The sequence below is a fragment of the Camelus ferus genome, chromosome 15 (assembly GCF_009834535.1).
Source record: "Camelus ferus isolate YT-003-E chromosome 15, BCGSAC_Cfer_1.0, whole genome shotgun sequence".
In the NCBI taxonomy this organism is placed as follows: Eukaryota; Metazoa; Chordata; class Mammalia; order Artiodactyla; family Camelidae; genus Camelus; species Camelus ferus.
Window position 1 is genome coordinate 31,182,730 of NC_045710.1, and position 21,878 is coordinate 31,204,607.

The window sequence follows — 21,878 nt, forward strand, 5'->3', positions numbered from 1 at the left end:
GACCAGGGTTGGCCGTGAATGCCATTATCTGATGTACCTTTAGCCAGAGTGTGTGTGTTATCTCAGATCCTGTGTTTGTAGGAGGGTCTGCCAGAGAGGAATGCTGGGAGACGGACCAGAGGTTGCCCAGCCCTGGGGAACAGAACACTGGTGCTGGCAGGCAGCAGCTAAATCCAAAGGAAGCTGCAGCAACAGGGCGCAGACACTGCTGGGCCCCATGGCCGGGGAGGCCCCAAAGGAGAGAGGGCTGGAGAACAAGGTCGCTCCCCAGGATGACTCGGTGAGTGATGGGGAGTCACTTGGTCCTGGTGGGTGGGGGCAAATCGGACCTTTCTTTGCTCCCTCGGGAACTTTCTGTCCTAACTCACCACCAGGACCATGAGCAGGACTCTGCTTCCTGGGCACCAAAGGGCTGCAGGTGGCGGGCTCAGGGGTCGAGGGGTTGGTGGGGGGGGTGGTCTCTGAGGTCACTTCCTGCCCTGAGCTGCGCTCCAACAGGGAAAGGATGTTCTTGTTTGTGACTGGGGCTGATCCAGCCTTTTTTTCCAAATGAGGCTCCATCACAGAAACATGCTCACACATACCAGGGACACTGTGGTGCCTGCTTGGTCCGTGGGGCTGTCAAGTCAGAGTCTCAGTGACAGCAAACTGATGAGACAAGATGGTAGAGGACTTCTGCAGGAGCCTCAGAACTTGTGCTCCCAGTGTGGCTACAGCAGGCGGTCTTAAGATCCCAGAGGGAGCTGGAGGGATAGATGACAGCCAGGGGGCCAAGAGGCTGGGGTCCAGGGCTTCTGCACTCATTGTACAGGAGAAATGTTTACCTGAAAAACAGCCTTTGACTGAGATCAGGGGTGGGCGGGATTTGAGCAAGAGGCCGAATCCGAAGAGAGAGAAAGCAGGTCCCCACCCTCCACCCCTGCCTCCTGCCACCGTCTGTTCTGTCTCTGCTGGCCGTGGGTGGAGCGCGAGGCATGGGGAGAGAAAGCCACGGAGGGCTGAGGACTCCACACCTGGCTACCTGGACTGACCTCGAGTTGCCAGGACCAGACTTCAGCCGAGCCAAGAACCTACCATTCCTCGTCAGCCCTGCAGCCACAGCAGATGCCCAGCTCTGCCCTGGGAATACCCCGGGGACCAGTCCCCGCCGGGAAATGATTCATGGCCTGAACAGGATATAGCCACTGGTGGCTCTGGGGACACTTTCTGCCTGGACGGTCTGACAATTCAGCCCCCACAGCCTGGGATGCAAAGAACTGCCCGAACCTGACATCCAGGAATGTGTGCAGACCCTGCCGATTCCAATTTCCTTTCCTCCAGTCCTGTTACTGAAGGTGCCACAAGACTGTCTGCCTCTAATATTTATGGCGCCCGGAACAAGAGGCTGAGGGCTACATAGACTAGGTCTAGATATTTAGAAGTTTTCAGTCAAGTTATGAGCTAGTTAAAGTTTCTATCTTACCTTGACATAACTTTTCCACAGCATAGAAGACCAAGTGTAAAAGGAATTCTGAACTTGTGGCTTCCAGCTCAAGCCACAGTCTACCCTCCTTCTCTGCCCACATCCAGTGCCACACATGACCTCCCACACCCCTACAGGGTCGCCACATCCTGCCCACCCACATTCCATCCGCACCCTCCACAGACAAATGCCCCTCTGGCCTGGGGTGCCCAGGATGGGCCTGGGATGAGGTTCACGCAGGCCCTAGGAGTGGGCTCAGAGTCATCCGCACAGGGAATTCTGTGGTCATGGGCACCTGGAGTGGCAAGTGCCCTTGGCCCACAGACTCCTCAGTGCACTGGCAGGAGCTGGGCCAGAGGACCAGAGGGGCCCAGGCCTCAGTGCAGAGCCCTCAGCACATCACCCCTCCTCCTGGGCCCAGGCTCCTTGTCTTAGAACAAGGGTCTTGGGCCCTGTGCTCCCTGAGCTCCCTTCTACTCTGTGCTTCTGACGCAGGCATTTGATCAGAAGTTAATACAAGGAGAAATTACAATGTAGCCCAGCAGGAGCTGAGCTGGTTACCTACAAATAAACCTGCTTTTGCTTTTTTGGGTGTCACCTGTCAGAAATTCAAGTGATGTTCTGACAGTCATACTGATTAAGATGTCAGCCGAATAGATATTTAAGTATTTGAAAACTACAGAGAGTTTGTCAAAACCTCAGGAAGAGTCTAACAAATCCTTCCTGGGAGCCAAGGAAAATATTTCAAAATGGAACAGCGGAGGTCCCACACTCAGCCAGAATTCTCTTCTTCCGAAAGTTGAGCTGCCTGTGCAGCTCCAGATGGCACAGTCCCTTGGTGGTGGCTGGGGTCCTAGGCTGACCTGTGCCCTCCCTACTTAGCCCAGGGTGAAGGGGGTAGGAGGAGCCGGAGAGCAGGGGGCAGGCACCCTCTCCTTCCTTTCATCTGTCTTCCCATTCTGACACCTCTCTCTGTCTTCTCAAAACTCCTGCCTGGAAAGTGGAACTCCTGGGTGTCAGGTCACCTCCACATACTGCTCCAGACTCCAAAATGTCGAGCCCCTCTTTCTCAGTAGCCCCTCCACCTCGAAATCCAACCTGGGGAGGTTCTGGTCAGATGTTTGTTTGCAGAAGCAATTTTTGAGCTAACTCACATCTCATACCAATTGACTAATGTTCCTCCTGCAGGTACTTACTTTTAAAAAAACCAAACAAGCAGGATGCATGTCAGCCCAAATAAGTCTCTCAGCAAATGACAAAATTTCCAATGGTTTAACAAAATAAAATTGGAAAACTAGGTAGTGCAAATGCTGGTGGTGGAGGTAGTGAGTGAGGGTCAGGGCTGCCCGGGAGACCTGCCGGAATCCAGAGCTGCCCTTGACCTTCCCAGGAGCTTCCTTCTCCACCTCTGAGGGCAAGACCCTCTCACCTCCTCCACCCCTACCTTTGGAGGCACTGGCAGCCGGGGATCGAGATGAGAGTAGAACTCTGGAGTCACAGACTCACTCTCTCAACTTGAAAACACGTTTTGAAATATTTCAGACAAAGTAGTTTAAAGAATAGTGAACTCCCATGTACCCATCACAATCCACCAACAGTTTTGAAGCCCACATGTTCCCCCTTCCTGCCTTCAACCCTTCCCCCTTGTATGCCTTCCTACACCCCAAAGATGGCCCTTCTGCTAACTTTGACATTTATCTTTCCTGCATTTTCCTGTATAATTTAGGATCTTTACTGTACTAGTTCAAACATTAAACAGGGTAAGTAGCTCTGGTCTGCTGTTTCCACTCTCTCCTAGAACCCTGGGGGCTACTCACCATGGGTCTGCAGCAGGCCATCACCCGTATTCACTTCCCTCCACTTCCATCGGCCTGAATATCCTTTTTAAGGACCTCTTACCTCCACCATTGCAGGGATGTTTTGACAAAGACTGTTGGGTGTTATTTTCACATTAAGTCATAAGCCATGTTGTTTTCACATAAAGCATACGGGGACACTGTGTACACAGTGAAGATACAGCTTGATCCACGCCTAGCCTGTCTTGCTACATCCTCATCATGTGTCTTGTCCACTAAAATCGAAGCTTCTCAAAGACTATCTTTTTCACCATCCCACCAAACACCAAGCCTAAAGCATGATGTGGGATCCCCATAAGTGTTCGTTGGATGCTTGCTTGATTGACTGAAGGAACACATCAGTGGGGGAATGGCAGCTCCGAGGGAAGAAGATTGGAATCTACAGGAACTTGTGAATGAATGCATGCATACTTTCCCCTGTACTACTACAATGAAAAGAAAATTGAATGCATTAAAAGATGGAAATCTTACTAGGCAGGTTCTTCCTTGTTTGGGCCTCAGTGATTTAAATGACTGGACTGAACTGAAAAACAGAAGGAATTCAGATCTGCAGATGGTTAATATCATTCCAAGTTATCACCTGATACCATGAGACACAGATTTGAGGTGAATTCAAATAAAGCAGCACTCCAACCACAGCAACAAGATGAAGAGGATGATGATGATGACGATGAGGATGATGGTGACAGTGAGGGTGATGACAGCGACTTCCTCTAAAATCTCCCAACAGATTCTGATGCATCAGAAGATATTAAGCCAGATGCAGGGAACAGAAAGCCTCAGGTCTTCCCCGAGCACAGAGGCTCACAAAGCCTCCGGGCCAGGGTCTCAGTCTCATCCATGATAGGCTTCTTGTATTCAGGTTCCAACAGCCTGTAATTCAGCTTCCCTGGGGCCAGGAGCTGTGCTGGAGGGAAGCCTCAAAACTCTCTCTGCAGGGAAAAGGAGACAAGACCCCACAGGTGCTCCTACTTTCTCAGAGCCAATGGGCTCCTCCTGCCCAAATCCATCCCATTCGGGGTCTCACTCATGCTAGCTCTTGCTGTCACCTCTCAGGTCTCCTCCCTCTATTTTCTCCTATGTCCTCGTCCTCCCAAAGGAGCCCCTCACCTGTCATGTCTCCCCGCAGGGCCTCCAGGACAGTGTGTTCTCCTCTGAAACTGACAACAGCCTGTACTTCACCTACAGCGGCAAGTCCAACACCTTGGAGGTCCAAGATCTCAGCTACCAGGTAGAGGCACACCTGGGTACAGGTGGGAGGAGCAGACAGGGAAGGCCAAACAATTCCCCAAGTAGAAGGGAGGTACGGGCCCAGCTGGGGGGGCCTCTGCCTCTCAGGACAGAGTCCAGGCCACACTGATGCCTCACGTGTTGGGTGCAAGCACCATGGAGACTTCCCTCAACGACACGCACTGTAGCTGGCATGAAAAAGAGAATGAGACTTTTGTTAAAACATAAAGCCAGCCATGTGGACCTGTGGGGAAAAAAGCTCTAAAACTCATTTTTAACTATATTTTGAAATAATTTTCGACTTTTGAAAAAGTTGCAAAAGTAGTGCTGACTTCCCGTATACCCTTTGTCCACCCTTTCCTAATGTTAACATCTGGCTTACCCATAGCACAATTATCAAAACTAAGAAAATTAACCACTGTATAATAATATTAACCAAACTACAGACTGTACCCAGATCTCATCAGTTTTACATATATATATATAGAACATCCGGAGTGCACTGGCCTTTCAGAGGTTCTTGGGAAACCCCTGGTCAGATTCAAAGACCCCTATTTCCCCTGTCCTTCCAGGGCCAGAGACCAAGTGGCCCAGATGGAACACGGTGGGGCCTGGGATGGTAAATGAGGACTGAATGAGATAATGGGTATAAATAGATTAACAAATGCCTTGCACATAGTAAGTACTTGATAAATTAGCTAATTACTATTAAGAGAAGACATGGTTTTGCTGCATGTGTTCTTATTTTTGTTCCATTATTGCACATGCTTCCCAAGCCTTCTCGTCAGGTTTGGAAATGGCAGCTTCACGTTCTCAGCATGGTGGTGTCCACCTCCAAGTTGGATAGAACTTGGGTGGGGGACACCCCTCAGATCTGTTGTGTATCAGCTGGAGGATGTCTCCTGGAGGGAGCTGAACAGAGGTTGCTGAAGCTCTCTGAGGAACCTTTCGATGTCTCTCCACAGGTGGACATGGCCTCCCAGGTGCCTTGGTTTCAGCAGCTGGCTCACTTCAAGATGCCCTGGACATCTCACAAGGACTCTTGTGAGCTAGGCATTCAGAACCTGAGCTTCAAAGTGAGGAGTGGGCAGATGCTGGCCATCATAGGGAGCTCAGGTATCACTGAGGGCAAATAGTGGGGCAGTGGGTACTCTCTCCTGGGAAGCAGGGTGGCCCCTCAGACAAATGGAAACTCCTTAAAGAACCCTTTTCTGGCTCGCAGAATAACATAGCAGAGCACAGGTCGAGGCCCAACAGAGCTGGGTTCAAACCTCAGCTCCTCCATTTACTAGCTCTCGGGTAGTTGCTGCCACTATGAACGATGAGCGTGCCTCTTGAAGCTGTGGCCAGAGCTTTGGTCCTTTGTTAACACCTGTATCAAGGTAAGGTCTTTCCAACAGCATCAGGAAGCTTCAGAATTGAGTGTTCTTTTTAGGGGACTTTTCCACCACAAGGAGCACTCCTTCATTGTTCCCGCCCAGTCAGACCCCTGTTTTGGTCAGACCGCAGTAGGCACAGCTCCCAGCCGCAACTCACTTCTCAGATACTCCAAGTCTTAGCTCAACCTTCAACCATCTGCAAAGATCCAGATTCCTGAAGTGCCTCAAAAAGTCACTTAGGCCAAACTTAACAGTGTAGGTAGGACACCAGAGCTGAAAGGTGGTTTGGAGAACGGAGTTCATTTCCTTCACTGTATTCTACCTTTCTTTCTCCTTATCAGCCTGGAAGCATCTTTAGAGCAGGGTTTTCAATTTTTCTGGTTCTCAGTATTTCTAGTGTCTTCCTGCCCCTACACTATACCCCCTTCATTTGACAGATGAGAGGACTAAAGTTTAGGAAAGAGGAAGGGGTCGCTGAAGGACATACATTTAATGCAGAGCAAGAATGAGAACTCTGGTCTCCTGATTCTCAGATGCTAACAAAAAATTCAGCTGATTAAAGTTAAAGATCTTACTGGCTTTATTCAGCGATTTATGCATTAGGCAGCATCCCATGTAGCAGATAGAAAGCAGCTCTGGAGAGCAGTACAAAATGAAAGGTTTTTATAGGCAGAAGGAGGTGGGACAAGGTAGTTATTCTGGCAAAGGGCTGATTGTTTTAGGCAAGGTCACCTTTCTTTGGGGGAAAGCAGGGGGTCTACCACTGCTGACCAGGCAATTCTATTGACTGGTTTCAGATCCCACTCCTGGGAGAGGTTGAAACTGTAATTAAATCAGGTATTAAGTCTCAGTTTGGCGACACGGGGCTTAGCACAAATGACTCCATTTGGGGTTTGTTGTCTCTTTTTATTAAAACACAGATCAAGGCGTTTCTCCCTCACAAAGTGTTAGAGGAAACACTTTATACCTTTCAATTAATCATTTCCAAAGAGATTACTCAACTTTTTGAACATCTGCTCCAAATTCTTAGCATCCTGATGGAGAAGTTCTGTTCACTGTCTAACCAAAGATCAAATGAGATGATCTGTGTAAATACACTTTGAAACAATGCCCACAAACCAAGTCTCGCCCACTTCTGGCCCTGCCCCTGCAACTCTGATCTAAACAAGATAAGTGTGGGAACTTCACAGGCCAATTTTATTTTCATTTGTAACACCTGGTGGCTTGTCCTGTTGTTTCTGCTTTTTCTTCACGAACTGAGAATCTGGGGGACACGTGGGCCTTAATAGGCACTTTCAAAGCTGAGAGCCATCACAGTTAATCCTGGCCACACAGTCCTATAGCTGGTTGTATTCCCGATTTACGATTTGTGGCTGAAGAAAGTCAAGCTGGGAGAGGCCAAGCGGGAATCCCACTGAGTGTCTCCAGAGCTCTCGGCCCTAGGTTCAGTGTTATTTAGCTTCAAGCTTACTTGGCTGGTATTATTTAAATGATTTCTTAGAAAGGTTTATCGATTATACTGCCTATGATTTATACTCCACTCACCAAAATAATAATAAGACAATAAAAGTAATGAATTAGTTCAAACAGCCCCAGGCATTTTAGCTTCTGTAGAATCAGCAGTAGTGCCAAAGGTGTTTTCCAATGAATGAATCAACTGATTTGAAGATTCTGGCCCTTTTATAAGGGTCCTGAATGCATGTGGGGTGTTTTCTCCTGGTTCATGGAGGATCTCCCCACATATACCTAGCAATTTCCTCTGGAAAGGCCACCCACACCTCTTACAAAGTTTTGTTTAGGCAATGTGGTCTTCCTGCTTCGTGACTGGGAATCCTGTGGTCACTGTAGATGTTGGCAAAGTCCCCTGAGTTCCCAGAGCCTGGCTCAAATGATGTCCTAGGCTGAGCAGGGAGCAGGGCCAGAGTCCTCCCCTCTGGTTTCTCTCCTGGCTATTTTGTACCAAAGTTCTCAGGGACCTTGAATGAGATGCACGCAGGAGGCAGGGTACAGGTCCCTCTCTACCCTGAGAACCTCTGGTTGGCAAGCAGAAGGACCACTGGAGAGGCATCTTGAATTTTGATTTTGCACTGGGGGCATGGGGCTGCCTGCAGGAAGCAGGGGTCTGTGGCAAGGAAGAGTTGTTACATTTGTGTATTGGAGCTTTCCCTGTTTAAAAACCACTTGGAAATTTTGCTCTTCAAAAGGAATTTATGTGAAAGAAACCAGAACCCTACCTGGGAGATTTAGATTGAGTTGTTCCCAGCACTTTTGCAAGAAGGCTTCTCAGATCCTAAGTCCTATTTTCATTTGCAGTTTAAATAGCTGTCAAAGAAAGTCTCATCAAATGCTTTTGGAAACCTGATCCAATCTGACACTTATTTTCCCAAATCGATAACAACTGCTATATCATTTAGAAGTGGATGGTGTTAATTTGAGTGTAACTGAATCTTTTTTTTTTAAAGAGAGAGTAAAAAGTACCACTGATAAAAAAAATATATAAGAGCATAGAGGGTGCAGAGAAATCCAGAACCCATGTGTACACTGTGCTGTCGTTTTAAAGTCATTTCCACATCTATTACTTCTCTATATTTTCTCCCTTATTTCTGGAAATAGGTTCCAGTTTTGCATTTTTAAAAGACACCTTATTCATTCTCCAAAATTAGTCCTTCCCACAAAGCTAGCTTCCGAGCCAAATACTTAATGCTGAAATGCTGCTGGCATGTTCGCCAGCCCCAAATAGTGAAGCTTCACAGTGCAATTAATGCCAGCCTTGCTTGGGAGAGGGGACATACACTCCAGGCACAGGCAGCTGTGTGACAGTCAGGATGCCAGCCTTGTTCTGTCATGCTGCCATGGGCCAACCCGGCCTGAATGTCCCAACCCCACCATGCAGGTCTGAGGGCTGTGCCACCTTCCCTAGGCGCTGGTCACATCAGGGAAGACAGAGCAGTCCAGAGTGGCTGGAGAGTGCCCCAGCAGCAGTGGCTTCCAGGCTGGCTCCCACAAAAAGCTCTGCTCTCAGGGATGTCTCTGGTGGTTTCTCAGGCTGTGGGAGAGCCTCTTTGCTGGACGTGATCACGGGGCGAGACTACGGTGGCAAGATTAAGTCAGGCCAAATCCGGATCAACGGGCAGCCCAGCACGCCGCAGCTAGTGAGGAAGTGTGTGGCCCACGTGCGCCAGCACGACCAGCTGCTCCCCAACCTGACCGTCCGCGAGACCCTGGCTTTTGTGGCCCAGCTGCGCCTGCCCAGAACATTCTCCCAGGCCCAGCGTGACAAAACGGTAACTAACCGAGGTTGCTGACCCCCAGAAGCCAAGACATCCTTCCTCTCCCCATCCCCCCCACCCCCACCTCCCCGCCTCAGAGCCCAGCCACAGGTCAAATGTGAGCAACCCAGCTCACCACCTGTCCATCCGAAAAAGTTCATCATGTGCTCAGCCCTGCCCTTCCGCCCTCCTTTAAAACGCCCCAACTCAGCGCCAACTGTGTGAGGCGTATTTGCTTACTTCTTGTCTGGTTCTCCGTGTGGGCAGGGAGCCAGGGCATGGCCACGTTCCCAATCATTGGCGCTATGCACGGCACACGGGAGCTGCTCCGGATGCGGGGAAAGGCTCAGGGAACAAACACGGCATCAGGGAAATGAAGGCTGGGGCTCTAAAGCCGGGCGCCTCTGCCCTGCGGGGCACACCAGCCTGGCCCCATGCGGGCCCGCGCAGCCCCCCTAAGGCCCTCGCCTCCCCCACCCCACCCCCACAGGTGGACAGCGTGATCGCGGAGCTGCGCCTGCGGCAGTGCGCCGACACGCGCGTGGGCAACGTCTACGTGCGGGGCGTGTCCGGTGGCGAGCGGCGCCGAGTCAGCATCGCAGTGCAGCTGCTGTGGAACCCGGGTGAGGCGGGAGGGGCCTGCTTCGGCCGCCTGGCTTGGTCCCGTGCAGCCTGAGCCCTGCCCTTTAACTAGTCTTCTCTCTGTCGGGAAGGAATCCTCATTCTGGATGAACCCACCTCTGGGCTCGACAGCTTCACGGCCCACAACCTGGTGAAAACCTTGTCTAGGTTGGCCAGAGGCAACAGGCTGGTGCTCATCTCCATCCACCAGCCCCGCTCCGATATCTTCAGGCTGTTTGATTTAGTCCTCCTGATGACGTCTGGCACCACCATCTACTTGGGGGCAGCCCAGCACATGGTCCAGTACTTCACGGCAGCTGGCTATCCGTGTCCTCGATACAGCAACCCTGCCGACTTCTATGGTGAGCCAGCCAGACCAGAGGCCTGGAACCGGGTTCCCCGACACCTCAAACCTTGCCAGGAGAGAAACTCTCAGAGGCTTCAAAAGAGCAGGACCAAGCATGGAGGGTGGGGGCAGGGCGGCACAGGGGGTGTATTACAGGTTTCAGTTTGCCAAGCAGCCAATGCTGGAAAAGGGGGCCTGAAGGAAGCAGCTTCTGACATAACCACCCTTGTGAGCATGACAGAAAAGAATCTTATGAGAGCTCCAAACCCAAGGAGATATAATCCAAGCGAGTTTTGATCCATTTCTGGAATTGTGGTCTTTATTTAGATTCTGTAGGGAACTTAGGATGTTTGAATTTGGGAAGCCACCAGGAAATCTTCAGGCTTTGCCCTGGTGCCCCCACAGAGGCAGGCAGCCCAAAGGCACTGGGCGGTGGAGAGGGCCCAGGCCACAAGCCAGCTCAGGGTCTTTTGGATGGCCCTGGCCAATGAATCTCTAGATACAAATATTGCTCTGTCAGCACCAGAGATGCCTTTCTGCTTGGGGTCCTGAGGTCTCAGTATATGGCCCTCAGTGGAAGTGTGAGCCATTATCTTTATTCCTTGGGGACAGTTGCCTCCTCGGATGCTTGCCCTAAAAGCAGGTGCCTGAATCCTGAGTGCTGAGGAATGCAGTGGTGCTGGACAGGCTGCCCGGCTGTACCAGGGCCAGTGGCTTGTCCCAACCATGGGTCACCTGGAGCCCCAGCCTTCCTCCCAGGACACTCTCCCCAATAAACATGATGACAAGAACCATCTCCCGGAGGGCAGACGCTATGCCCACAGGTGCCAAGCACCAAAGTGTGTCCCTTTGACCCTCCCAGCCCTGCCAGGCCAAGGTCATCTTTGTCCTTACAGATGAGAAGACCAGAGTCCTTACAGTATGGTGCAGGAATGGGACTCCAGCCTCTTGTGCCCAGCCCTGCTAACCACGCCTTCCTGGCATCCACCCTCCATTATTCCCCTAGGAGGCAGGCCACTCTCTCTGGTCCACCAGCCCTCGCCCTCTGCACTCACTCACAGTGTGAACTCACCTAGAGGTCACCCTCCCTCCCTGTGCTCGGGTGCCAGCTTGGCTTCCTGCCAGTGTGTCATCCTCTGGCTGGCCGGCCCTCCCCAGATAAGGGGGCAGAGGGCACCTGCCAGCCTGGCCACTGACAGCAGTATGCAGTGACCCTAGAGAGGAGTTGCCAGAAGTCAGCTGCCATAACAGATCTGGAAAAAAAAAATTTCCTTTTTCATTATTGTATATTATTTTCTAGTGGGGAAGATTCTTGCCCACAAACCCTGGGGCAGCAGACCCTCAGCAATCCCAGGGAATCTGGCATTTAGAGCTACAGTCCTGCACACTGAGGCAACCTATCATGGTTTACAAGGCCCCTGCTAGACCTGACCCTGCCTTGAGATGTGTCATGAAAATGGGAGGAGGGAAGAGGCAGAGAGGTAGGGGTAACTCCTGCCCAAGGGAAGAATGGAGGGAAAAGAGGTTTAGGAAGGCCCTATGACTGTGACTGGTGGGTGTGCCTTTCTGGAATTTCAGATGAGAGGAAAGCTGTGGTCTGGGGCTACCAGGTGCTTCCCACTGGGTAACATGGAGGTGGTGAAGCCCAGCCTGGTTCTCCTGCTGGTCAGGCCAGCTCCCTCCTCCAGGGGCAGGGAGAATTATATTTACATTTGCCTGGATCCCATGACACCCTCCAGCCAAGAGATTCTTCCCTTTTGGGCAGGCTGCTTGGGAAGCCAAATGACTACAGTGAGAACCAGAGCTGCCCAGAGTCCAGACTGCTCAGCCTCCCCCAGGCCAGCCCACCTTCTCCCCACGGGCAGGCGCATCTGGGACGGCCGGAGCTGGAGCCAGCACATAATGATGCCATGGCCTTTGGCTCCGAGGGTCCAAAGCCTCTTTTTCTGTCCTGGAGCTGTCCCCATAATGGGCCTGGGGGTGGGACCAGGGCTAGTGCTCACAGGGCCTCCTGTGAGCCCTTTGCCCTTTCCTGATCCATTGGCCCTTCCTCTGAGGCAGGCTGTCTATAGATATGGGGGACCAGCCCTGGGCGTCTCTCTGCCTCTCTGCTCTGACCATTGCTTCAGGGTCCTCTCTCAGAGGGTAGGGAGTGTGTCTTAGAGTCTCTGAGGGCTGACCAGTGTCATGGGCTGGGCTTGCACTGAGCCCTGGCCTGGGAGCCCAGGCAGGGACCGGGTCGCCCGTGGCCCCACACCCTCTGCTTACAGTGGACTTGACCAGCATCGACAGACGAAGCAAAGAGCAGGAGGCGGCCACCAAGGAGAAGGCTCAGTCACTTGCGGCCCTGTTTCAAGAAAAAGTGCATGGCTCCGATGACTTTCTGTGGAGAGCAGAGTCGAGGCAGCAGGGGGTGTGCACCTGTGTGGAGAGGTAAGGCAGGCTGGGTGGCTCTGGCTGGGGAGTGTCCTGCAGAAGATGGTCGCCCCCACGCCCCAATGACACCCTCTTGTCTCCTGACAGCCTGGCTTCCCCGAGGGACACCAGCCCCTTGCAGACTCCCACTAAGCTGCCTGGCCCCCTACAGCAGTTTGCCATACTGATCCGGTAATTGCCATTTCATCATCCCCCCCCACCCCCGAAAGTCTTTGTTGAATCAAGTTTAGCCCTTTGCTCCTAAAGTGAATTTGAAGGAGGAATTTGAATTTGAAGAGGTAGCATCATTTGAAAAAAACAAAACAAACCTGCACCAGCCCTCACGTGATACAGCAAACTCTTGTTACTTTGATTCTTTGGACAAAAATAAAAATTTCCTTACTAGCCAGATGATCATGGAAATCACCCAGGATCATTGTGAAAAATTCAGACCATACAGGAGACCCTCCAGTGGAAAGAGAAGGTTCCCTGACACACTAGCCCCCAGAGAAAACCAGACTCCAGTGTTTGGTGTGAGTCTTTCCAAGATGTTTCCACACCCATAAACCTTTTAATACATAAATGGGAATCACACTCTGCATGTTGTTCTGTAAACTTTTTCCCCCCACGACTTAGAACAGTGCCTCTACCTCTCATCTGGTTAGGTCTTCCAGGCTGGGTTTCCAAATCTAGCCATAGTTCATTTACCCATAAAGCCCATTTTGATGGCCAGGTTATTTTCAGGCTTTTGCTATTACAAGTAGTGCTACCACAGACATCCTTGTACGTACCTCATTATGGTCCTGATCATGGTTATTTGCCCAGGATAACTTCTTTAAGTAAATTTGCAAGGCTGATACACTGATGATAAAAGTAACAATCATTTGTTGAGTAGCTACTGAGACAGATGCTTTCATCAGTTTTCTCATTTGGTGCTCGCAGTAACCCTGTGAGGTGGGTACTGCTCTCCCCATTCTACAAAGGAGAAAGATGAGGCTTACAGAGATTAAATGACATTGCCAGGGTCACGGTGCTAGTACATGTTGTTCTCTTGGCGCCTCTTTCTTCTGTTTTTTTAAGACGTCAGCTTTCCAATGACTTCCGAGACCTGCCAACCCTTCTCATCCACGGGGCAGAGGCCTGCCTGATGTCCCTGATCATCGGCTTCCTCTATTACGGCCACGGGGCCATCAAGCTCTCCCTCGCAGACACAGCGGCCCTCCTGTTCATGATCGGGGCTCTCGTCCCCTTCAACGTGATCCTGGACGTCATCGCCAAGTGTGAGTGTGGCCTGCATTCCATGACCCGCACCGGGAGCAGCGGCCGCCGTGCTCTGAGCTGGTCCACGGTCAGCCTGAGTTCCTCTACACTCCTGGAGAAACCGGGTCTGCTGGATAATTTCACCATGACTGTGAAATAAAAGATGATGGTGGTTTTTGAAGTTCGAACATTAATATGAGTATGCAAATGAGAACAAATTACCAAGGAGTCTGAGGCATTCCTGTCCTGGCAAAAGTAATACTGACAGCAGTGCACAAGTCCCAGAATCTCAAGTGTCTAAATTAGGATCTCAAACTGCTGGGGTTTTTTAAAAAATAGGGTATTTAGGCAATATTTTTGTTCTCCTTTTCTCCACTTCTTAGGTCACTCGGAGAGGGCGCTGCTTTACTATGAACTGGAAGATGGGCTGTACACGGCTGGGCCGTATTTCTTCGCCAAGGTGACCGGTCAGGCCGGATAGTGAGGGGCCATGCTGGGTGGGCGGAGGGGTGGGAAAAGCTGCTCCACGCTGGACAGAATTTCCAGGGAAGCATTTTGTGGAACTGCGGGGCCGCGCATCATGTATGGTTGCAGATGCCACGTTCCCAAGAGGAGTTTCAGAGACTCCATATTTTTTAAAGTTTACCAGAAGGTCAGGACTGTGGACCAGGAATGACATTTTTCTGGTCATCAGAAACCTTACAAAAAAGAGGTGGGAATTCATATACTCACCTAACACATGTCCTTCACCTCTCCAGTCTCACCACGTCCCTACTAGTCCCTGTGAAGCAGATTGGGCAGGTGTGACTGTCGTCATTTGAAGGCAGTGGAGGGAGGCCCAGAGAGGTTATGCAGCTGTCTCAAGGCCACACAGCTTACCAGGGCAGGCAGGGTGGGGACTTGAAACCAGATCTTAGGAGAGCAGATACCCCACTGCCATTTTCACTGGGCCACGTGCCACCCTGGGGAAAACTGCTCTGAACTGCCCTGGAGGAACACTTGGCATCTGCAGGGGGACACCAGCAGTAAGTTCATGCTCAAGGGTCCTGCCTCCCTGTACCCACCGGCCCTCCTGCTGCAACCCGATCTCCACCAGGAGGGAAGGATGGCATCGCTTGGGGAGGCTGCCTTTGACCGTTTAAAGAGCAATAGCAAATGAAGGTGTTGGCTCCAGGTCCTCACAAGGGCTCTTTGCAGATCTTGGGGGAGCTGCCCGAGCACTGTGTCTACATCTTCATCTACGGGATGCCCATCTACTGGCTGGCCAACCTGCGCCCAGGCCCGGAGCCCTTCCTGCTGCACTTCCTGCTGGTGTGGCTGGTGGTCTTCTGCTGCAGGACCATGGCCCTGGCCACCGCCGCCCTGTTACCCACCTTCCACATGTCCTCCTTCTTCGGCAACGCTCTCTACAACTCCTTCTACCTCACTGGGGGCTTCATGGTCAGCTTGGACAACCTGTGGACAGGTGAGGCTTGCCCCCTTGCCTGGTCAAGCTTTTTGAGGTCACCTGTGGCTGGATCTGCCCACTTTCCCCTGGAGAGGAGAGCTCGTCACTCAGGGGCCAACTCAAGACTGGCCCTTCTGAGAGCAAGTGGCCTGTCTGGCTGTCCTGTGTGCCAAGGGAATGTCTCTGGGGAGGAGGGCAAAGAGCACCTTCTCATATGCCCTGGCCGACACCCAGGGGCCACCCTTGACTCTCCCTCGACTCCCTCACCCTCCACATCACCAATGAGCCAAACCAATGCTGCCTCCCATGTCTTTCTGAAACATCCTCTTGCCTCATCCTCCCCCCACCCCTATCAGCTGATATGGGGCCACTGCAACGGTCTCTGGGACACTGCTTGCTCCATGTCCCCCTCAACCCTCACCCATGAAGCATTAGCTTCCTAAGGTGCAAATCCAGCCGCTGCTTTGTTCGAGTGCTTCTAGGCGGTTCATTCGCTGCTGCCTCCACCCAGCTCTTCTGAAGCCCCCAGCACACTCCACGCTCTCATGAGTGAGCCTGCATGTCCCTTCTCTATGGGAAAGCCATTCTCCACCTTCCAGGCCTTTCCTGACCAGCCGGGCAGGGTCCACTGCTTCCTCCTCCTCCCTTAACCTCCCTGATAACCTCCGCAGGGTCAAGGTACAGACTTGGTCATCTCTGGTTTGGGGCTGCTGAGTCTCCACAGTTCATCAGCTCTGTGAGGCTGATCATGTGCTGGGATGTCTGATTAAATTACTCTCTGGAGTTAGCAGTGATGACCCCGATGTTATCATGTGGTGACCCTGCAGCCACTTGGCCCTTCTGCCCCAGTCTATGTCCCCAGCTCCCCCTCTGCCCTTTTACCTTTTTGTCCTCCCCTGACCCTGACCCTCAGGGCACTTGCTGCCCCTGGGTCAGAGCCACCATGGCCCTTTCTCCAGGTGCGTTTCCAGGGGAGCAGGTGGTTAGACTGGGTGAGTAATGTGACTCTCACTGTGTCCAGTGCCCGCGTGGATTTCCAAGGTGTCCTTCCTCCGATGGTGCTTTGAAGGGCTGATGCAGATCCAGTTTGGTGGGCACGCTTACCACATGGCATCTGGCAACTTCACCATCTCTATCCCAGGAGACATGGTAAGTAGCCAGGCCTTGGATACTAAGTAGATAGCATCCATCCGAACATCTTCTTACTGAACTCACTGACGCCTGTGTCCCCAGATCCTCAGCACCATGGGCCTGGACTCGTACCCACTCTACGCCATCTACTTCATCATCATCGGCATTTGTGGTGGCTTTGTGGTCCTGTACTATGTGTCCCTAAGGTTCATCAAACAGAAATCAAGTCAAGACTGGTGATTCACACCCAGACCCCTACCTGCCTGTGTGGGTCTTGAGAAGGCGCTTCAACTGCCCTCCCTTCCTCCCAAGGAGCCTCTTCCCTGGCACAAGGACAGTGAGAACAGAGCTCAGCTGTATCTGGCCCACGGTGCTGCAGTGGCACAGGCGGGCCACAGGATGGCAGTAGAATAAAGACAGTCAAAGGGGATTTCTGATCACTGGCTGGAGCTTGCGATTACTGGGAACGTGAAAACCATACTTGGGGTTACCTATAATGTTGCTAATTTATTTCTTTTTGATGTATATTTGTATAGCCAGCTAATACAAGATGGGAAAAAATTAGGTATGAATTGAGTCATTAGACTTTGCAGGTACAATAACATAACAGCTAGTGGAATATTTGGCCTCATCTTCTAGGGTTCCCAAACTCTGTGTTGAACCACTCTCAACACAGAAAATGACCTGAAACATACCAGCAGGATGACATCCCTTCTTTTCATGTGGGGTCATGGGCCCCCAAAGCCAAACTGTACAATTAAAAAGTTATTGAGCAACTGCTCTGCACCAGGTACAGTGCAAAACACTTATTTATGTGGATGACATCATTCAATTTTGTTAGAACAGTCCTTTGAGGTGGGCAGTATCCCATTTTATAGATGAAGAAACTGAGGCACAGACTAATTCAGTTTGCTAAGAAAACTCACAGGACTACTGTGTGATGGAGTCATGTGGGGTCAGAAAGGCCTTTGAGGGCTTTAGGAGTTAGAGGGCAGAAGGCAAGGCCTGAGCCGCTGTAAGGCTTGGAAGGCCAGGGAAGCTCTGGAAGATGAAGTGGCTTATAGACACTGTCAGCTCAGCCAGGCCTCTTACAGTTGCATCTCACTGGCCCTGGCTGGGGCTCAGGACCAGCCTGGAGCCTCTCACAGTGGCCCATATTGGATGGAGCAGGCCCAGGTCCCATGCCTTAAGCCTGAGCACTGAGAACCAGCTGATGCAAAACAGACACACAGAAAGCAGGGACTGGAATTACTCCCCAAGGAAAATGGGAGTCTGTAACCAAGAGAGGAGGGAAGGTGGCTGCTTAGGGGGCAAACAGCAAATGTTCACCATGGGTAGTAGCCCTTGCTACTTTGAGTGTGGTCCCTGGGCCGGCAGCATGGGCCTGGCCTGGGAGCTGGTTACACTGGCAGAATCTCAGGCTACCCAGACCCACTGAATCAGAATCTACATTTGAAAAAGATTCCCAGGTGATCTGTATGCACATTCGAGCTTGAAGAGCAGTGCTCTAGCACACTGCCCTTATACAACCGCCAAACTGGGGATATTCATGTTGTCACACTGTAATACTGCACGTGTCCCATCACCACCACAATGGGCAGACCCCAGTCAAGATCCACTAGTTGTCACTAATTGTTCTGACAATGTCCTTCAGAGCAAAAAGATCTAGTTCAGGGTCTAGCGTTGGATCTAGTCATCAGTTCTCTTTGGTCTCCTTTCGTTTGGAACAATCCTCCACTTTCTTTGACTCTCATGACCTTGACACATGAAGAGAGATGTGGATGACATCATTCAGTTTTGTTAGAACAGTCCTTTGAGGTGGGCAGTATCCTATTTTATAGATGAAGAAACTGAGGCACAGACTAATTCAGTTTGCTAAGAAAACTCACAGGACTACTGTGTGATGGTTTGTCTGATATATTTTCACGATTAAATTCAGGTCACACACCTTTGGCAGGAGCATCACAGAAGGGATGAACTCTTCTCATTGCCTCCTGTCAGTGGCACATGATTTCATTTTGTCCCGAACTGGTGTTAACTTGAATCACTTGATCAAAGGGGTGCCTGCCAGGCTTCTCCACAGTCAATTATTTTTCCTCCGTTTGTTATTAATAAGCATTTGTAGGCAGGTTATTTTGAAACTGTATAAGTGGCCTGTTCCTTATCAAACTTTCCATTTATTAGTTTTTAAATTTATATCAATATAAACTTGTGGTTTCCTATTTTATTCAGTGGGTTATAATCTTTTACTATCATTATTAATTTTGATGCTCAAATGGTCCCTGATTTGGCCATGAGAGCCCATTCAAGGTAGCTTCCCCCCTCTTTTGCCGTGTCCCTATCATTCTCTGAACACTTTCACAACAAGGTGCTTCAGGCTTATCTTGTACTTTCCCACCCCTAGCCGTGGAAGCAGACACTTCTCTAAAGAATTTTGGTTCCTTTCAGTGGAAAATGGTATTTAGAAGCCAAGATCTGAGTGATAAGCATGCCCATTGGTACTGGGGCATCATTGCCCCCTGGTCCTCTTAGTGGACAAAGCTAGGAACTATAAACGCATGTATATGTTTATGTGTGTATGTATATCTGCACACACATAAACACACCTGTCCAAGTTTTATATATATATATATATAAAAACATATATAAAGTGTATATATATTTTCTACACATTGATTCATCCAGTTCCAATCTACCACCACAAACTGACTCTGGTTTTCCTCCTTTTTGTAGTTATAACTCTCCTCCAATTGTAAGAAACCTGGTTTCCATTAACCTTAATATTTTCACTCATTTGGTTAATCCCTGTACATTAACCAATCTCCCATCTACACTGAATGCCTTCTCTTGTGTGGATACCCTGCTACCTCTAACTCCCAAGTCCAAGCTGTCCCCAAGTCTGCAAAGAGGCCCTCTTCACGCTACTCTGGCCCACCACAGCTCCCTCACTCCCACTCACACCCCTACCCGCTCCGTGGTCTCCTAGTGGCTTCAAGGCCTAAGTGGAGAAGAGAGAAGGGCAAAGACCGGGATTTTTTCTTTAACTCCCCAGTGATTCCAATGTGCAGTGAGGGCTGACAGCCACTGAGGTACATCATATAACTTCATGAGAGTTACAACCACTCAGTTTACAAAGGACTCTAATAACTCAGTGGGCTGAGGGGCCAAGGAACAAAGGTCAAAGTGCCAAGGCAGGAGAGATGTGGAAACTCCAGCAGCACCACTGCTTTTTCTTTTTCTTTTTTTCCCTAGAGCAGTGGTTCTTCACCCTGGAGATGCCAATGTGGACCCACCTCCAGAGATTGATTCCACTGGTCTTTTTTTAAAAAATGCTCCCTAGAGCGTGTGAGGCCAGGGTGAAGAACCATTGTTTCAGAGGCATGCACACAGTTCAGTGAGCCCTCCCTGCATTACAGGGGTAGAGATCTATTTCTGTGTAATTATCAAAAGCAAGGGGTGCGAAGAGAATATAGGCAAAACATTCTCTGACATAAATCATAGCAGTATTTTCTTAGGTCAGTTTCCCAAGGCAAAAGAACTAAAAGCAGAAATAAACACATGGGATCTAATCAAACTGAAAAGACTTTGCATAGCAAAGGAAAACATCAACAAAATGAAAACCTACAGAATGAGAGAAAATATTTGCAAATGATGCGGCTGACAAGGGATTAATATCCAAAATACACAAATAGCTCATATAATTCAATATCAGAAAAACAAACAACCCAATCAAAAAATAAGCAGAAGATCTAAATAGTAATTTCTCCAGAGAAGACATACAGAAGGCTAACAGTTACGTGAAAAGAAGCTCAACATCACTATTTATTAGAGAAATGCAAATCAAAACCACAATGCGGTAGCACCTCACACCAGTCAGAATGGCCATCATCAAAAAGTCTACAAATAATAAATGCTGGAGAGGGTGTGGAGAAAAGAGGAACCCTCCCACACTGTTGGTAGGAATGTAAATTGGCGCAGCTACTATGGAGAACAGTATGAAGATTCCTTAAAAAGCTGAAAATAGAGCTACCATATGATCCAGCAATCCCACTCCTGGCATATATCCAGAAAAGACAAAAATTATAATTCAAAATGACACATGCACCCCAGTGTTCACAGCAGTACAATTTTCAACAGTCAAGACATGGAGAAAACTGAAGTGCCCATCAACAGACGACTGGTTTAAGATGTGGTAATATATATACAATGGAATACTACTCAGCCATAAAAAAGAAATACTGCCATTTGCAGCAACATGAATGGACCTAGAGAATATCATACTAAGTGAAGTAAATCAGCAAGAGAAAGACAAATATTATATATCACTTAGATGTGGAATCTAAAAAATAATACAAATGAATCTGTATATAAAACAGAAGCAGATTCACAGACTATAGAAAACAAATTTGTGGTTGCCAAAGGGGAAGTGTGGGAGGGAAGGATAAATTAGGAGTATGGGATTCACAGATACAAATTACTAAACATAAAACAGATAAGCAGCAAGGATTTACTGTATAGCACAGGGAACTATATTCAATATCTTATAATAACTAATAATAGAAAATAATTTGAAAATAAAGACAACTGAATCACTTTGCTGTACACCTGAAACTAACACAATATTGTAAATCAACTATACATCAAAAAAAAAAAAAAAAAAAGCAGGGATTGCAAATCTTTCCCATTAGGGGTCAGATAGTAAATATTTTAATCTTTGCAGGCATAGTCTCTGTTGCAACTACTCAAGTCGACTGTCACAGTGTGAAAGTGCCACAGACAACTGCAAAGTACGGGTAGTATGGCTGTGTTCCAGTGAAACATTATTTATGAGAACAGGCAACACGCTGGATTTGGCCTGAGGCTGTAGTTTGCAGACCGCTGATCAAAAGGTAAAGGTTTTGAAATTTGCATTTTAAGCCCTCCAATTTTGAGTTATGCTATTGACAGGGAAATTTTAATTAAGCAGAAAATAATTACCTATATTGACTCAAGTATTTCCTGATGTGATTTTTTTTTAATTGCTTTCGTTCCTATAAAGATTATTTAAGACTCAATCCTGCCCTCAGTCAAGCTGATCTCCCTGGTCAGGCTCACAGAGGTATATCTTGCATTTGCTTTTTTGTTTTCTTCCACTTTCTTCTTGTTTTGATCCCAGATTAAACAGCTAGCAGCAGTGATATTTAAATCTACCCCAAATCCAAGTGTTAACTACAGACCTGGAGCTAGGGGGTTCTACTGAGATGGAAATAAGTCACTTGGCAGAGTTGAGCACAGCTGCCTTGAGCCACTCTCCTCTGGGCCCAGTCATGGGTCTGGAGCACCAAGCAGGCTCCGAGGAAGAGATCAAAGGCCCGGGATGCAGGAGTGAGGAAGCATCTCACTGGCTGATCTGTGCTTATTTGAAAAATATACCCAATGCTCATGCCTGAAAGAAAGCATCCTTATTGGCAAATAGTCTTAAC

The 21,878-nt window shown here is 49.4% G+C and overlaps 1 protein-coding gene across 1 annotated transcript; it reads left to right on the forward strand.

Annotated features, from left to right (window-relative positions):
• The first annotated feature begins 86 nt into the window (after positions 1-86).
• On the forward strand, positions 87-17,196 carry ABCG8 (ATP binding cassette subfamily G member 8). The gene is made up of 13 exons (XM_006186800.3): positions 87-280; positions 4,448-4,549; positions 5,514-5,664; positions 8,973-9,211; positions 9,687-9,819; positions 9,910-10,179; positions 12,434-12,596; positions 12,687-12,770; positions 13,659-13,858; positions 14,222-14,298; positions 15,036-15,303; positions 16,307-16,434; positions 16,519-17,196. Exons 1-13 carry the CDS (start codon positions 101-103, stop codon positions 16,654-16,656), a joined length of 2,133 nt encoding a protein of 710 aa, XP_006186862.2. The 5' UTR covers positions 87-100; the 3' UTR covers positions 16,657-17,196.
• The last annotated feature ends 4,682 nt before the right edge of the window (positions 17,197-21,878 follow it).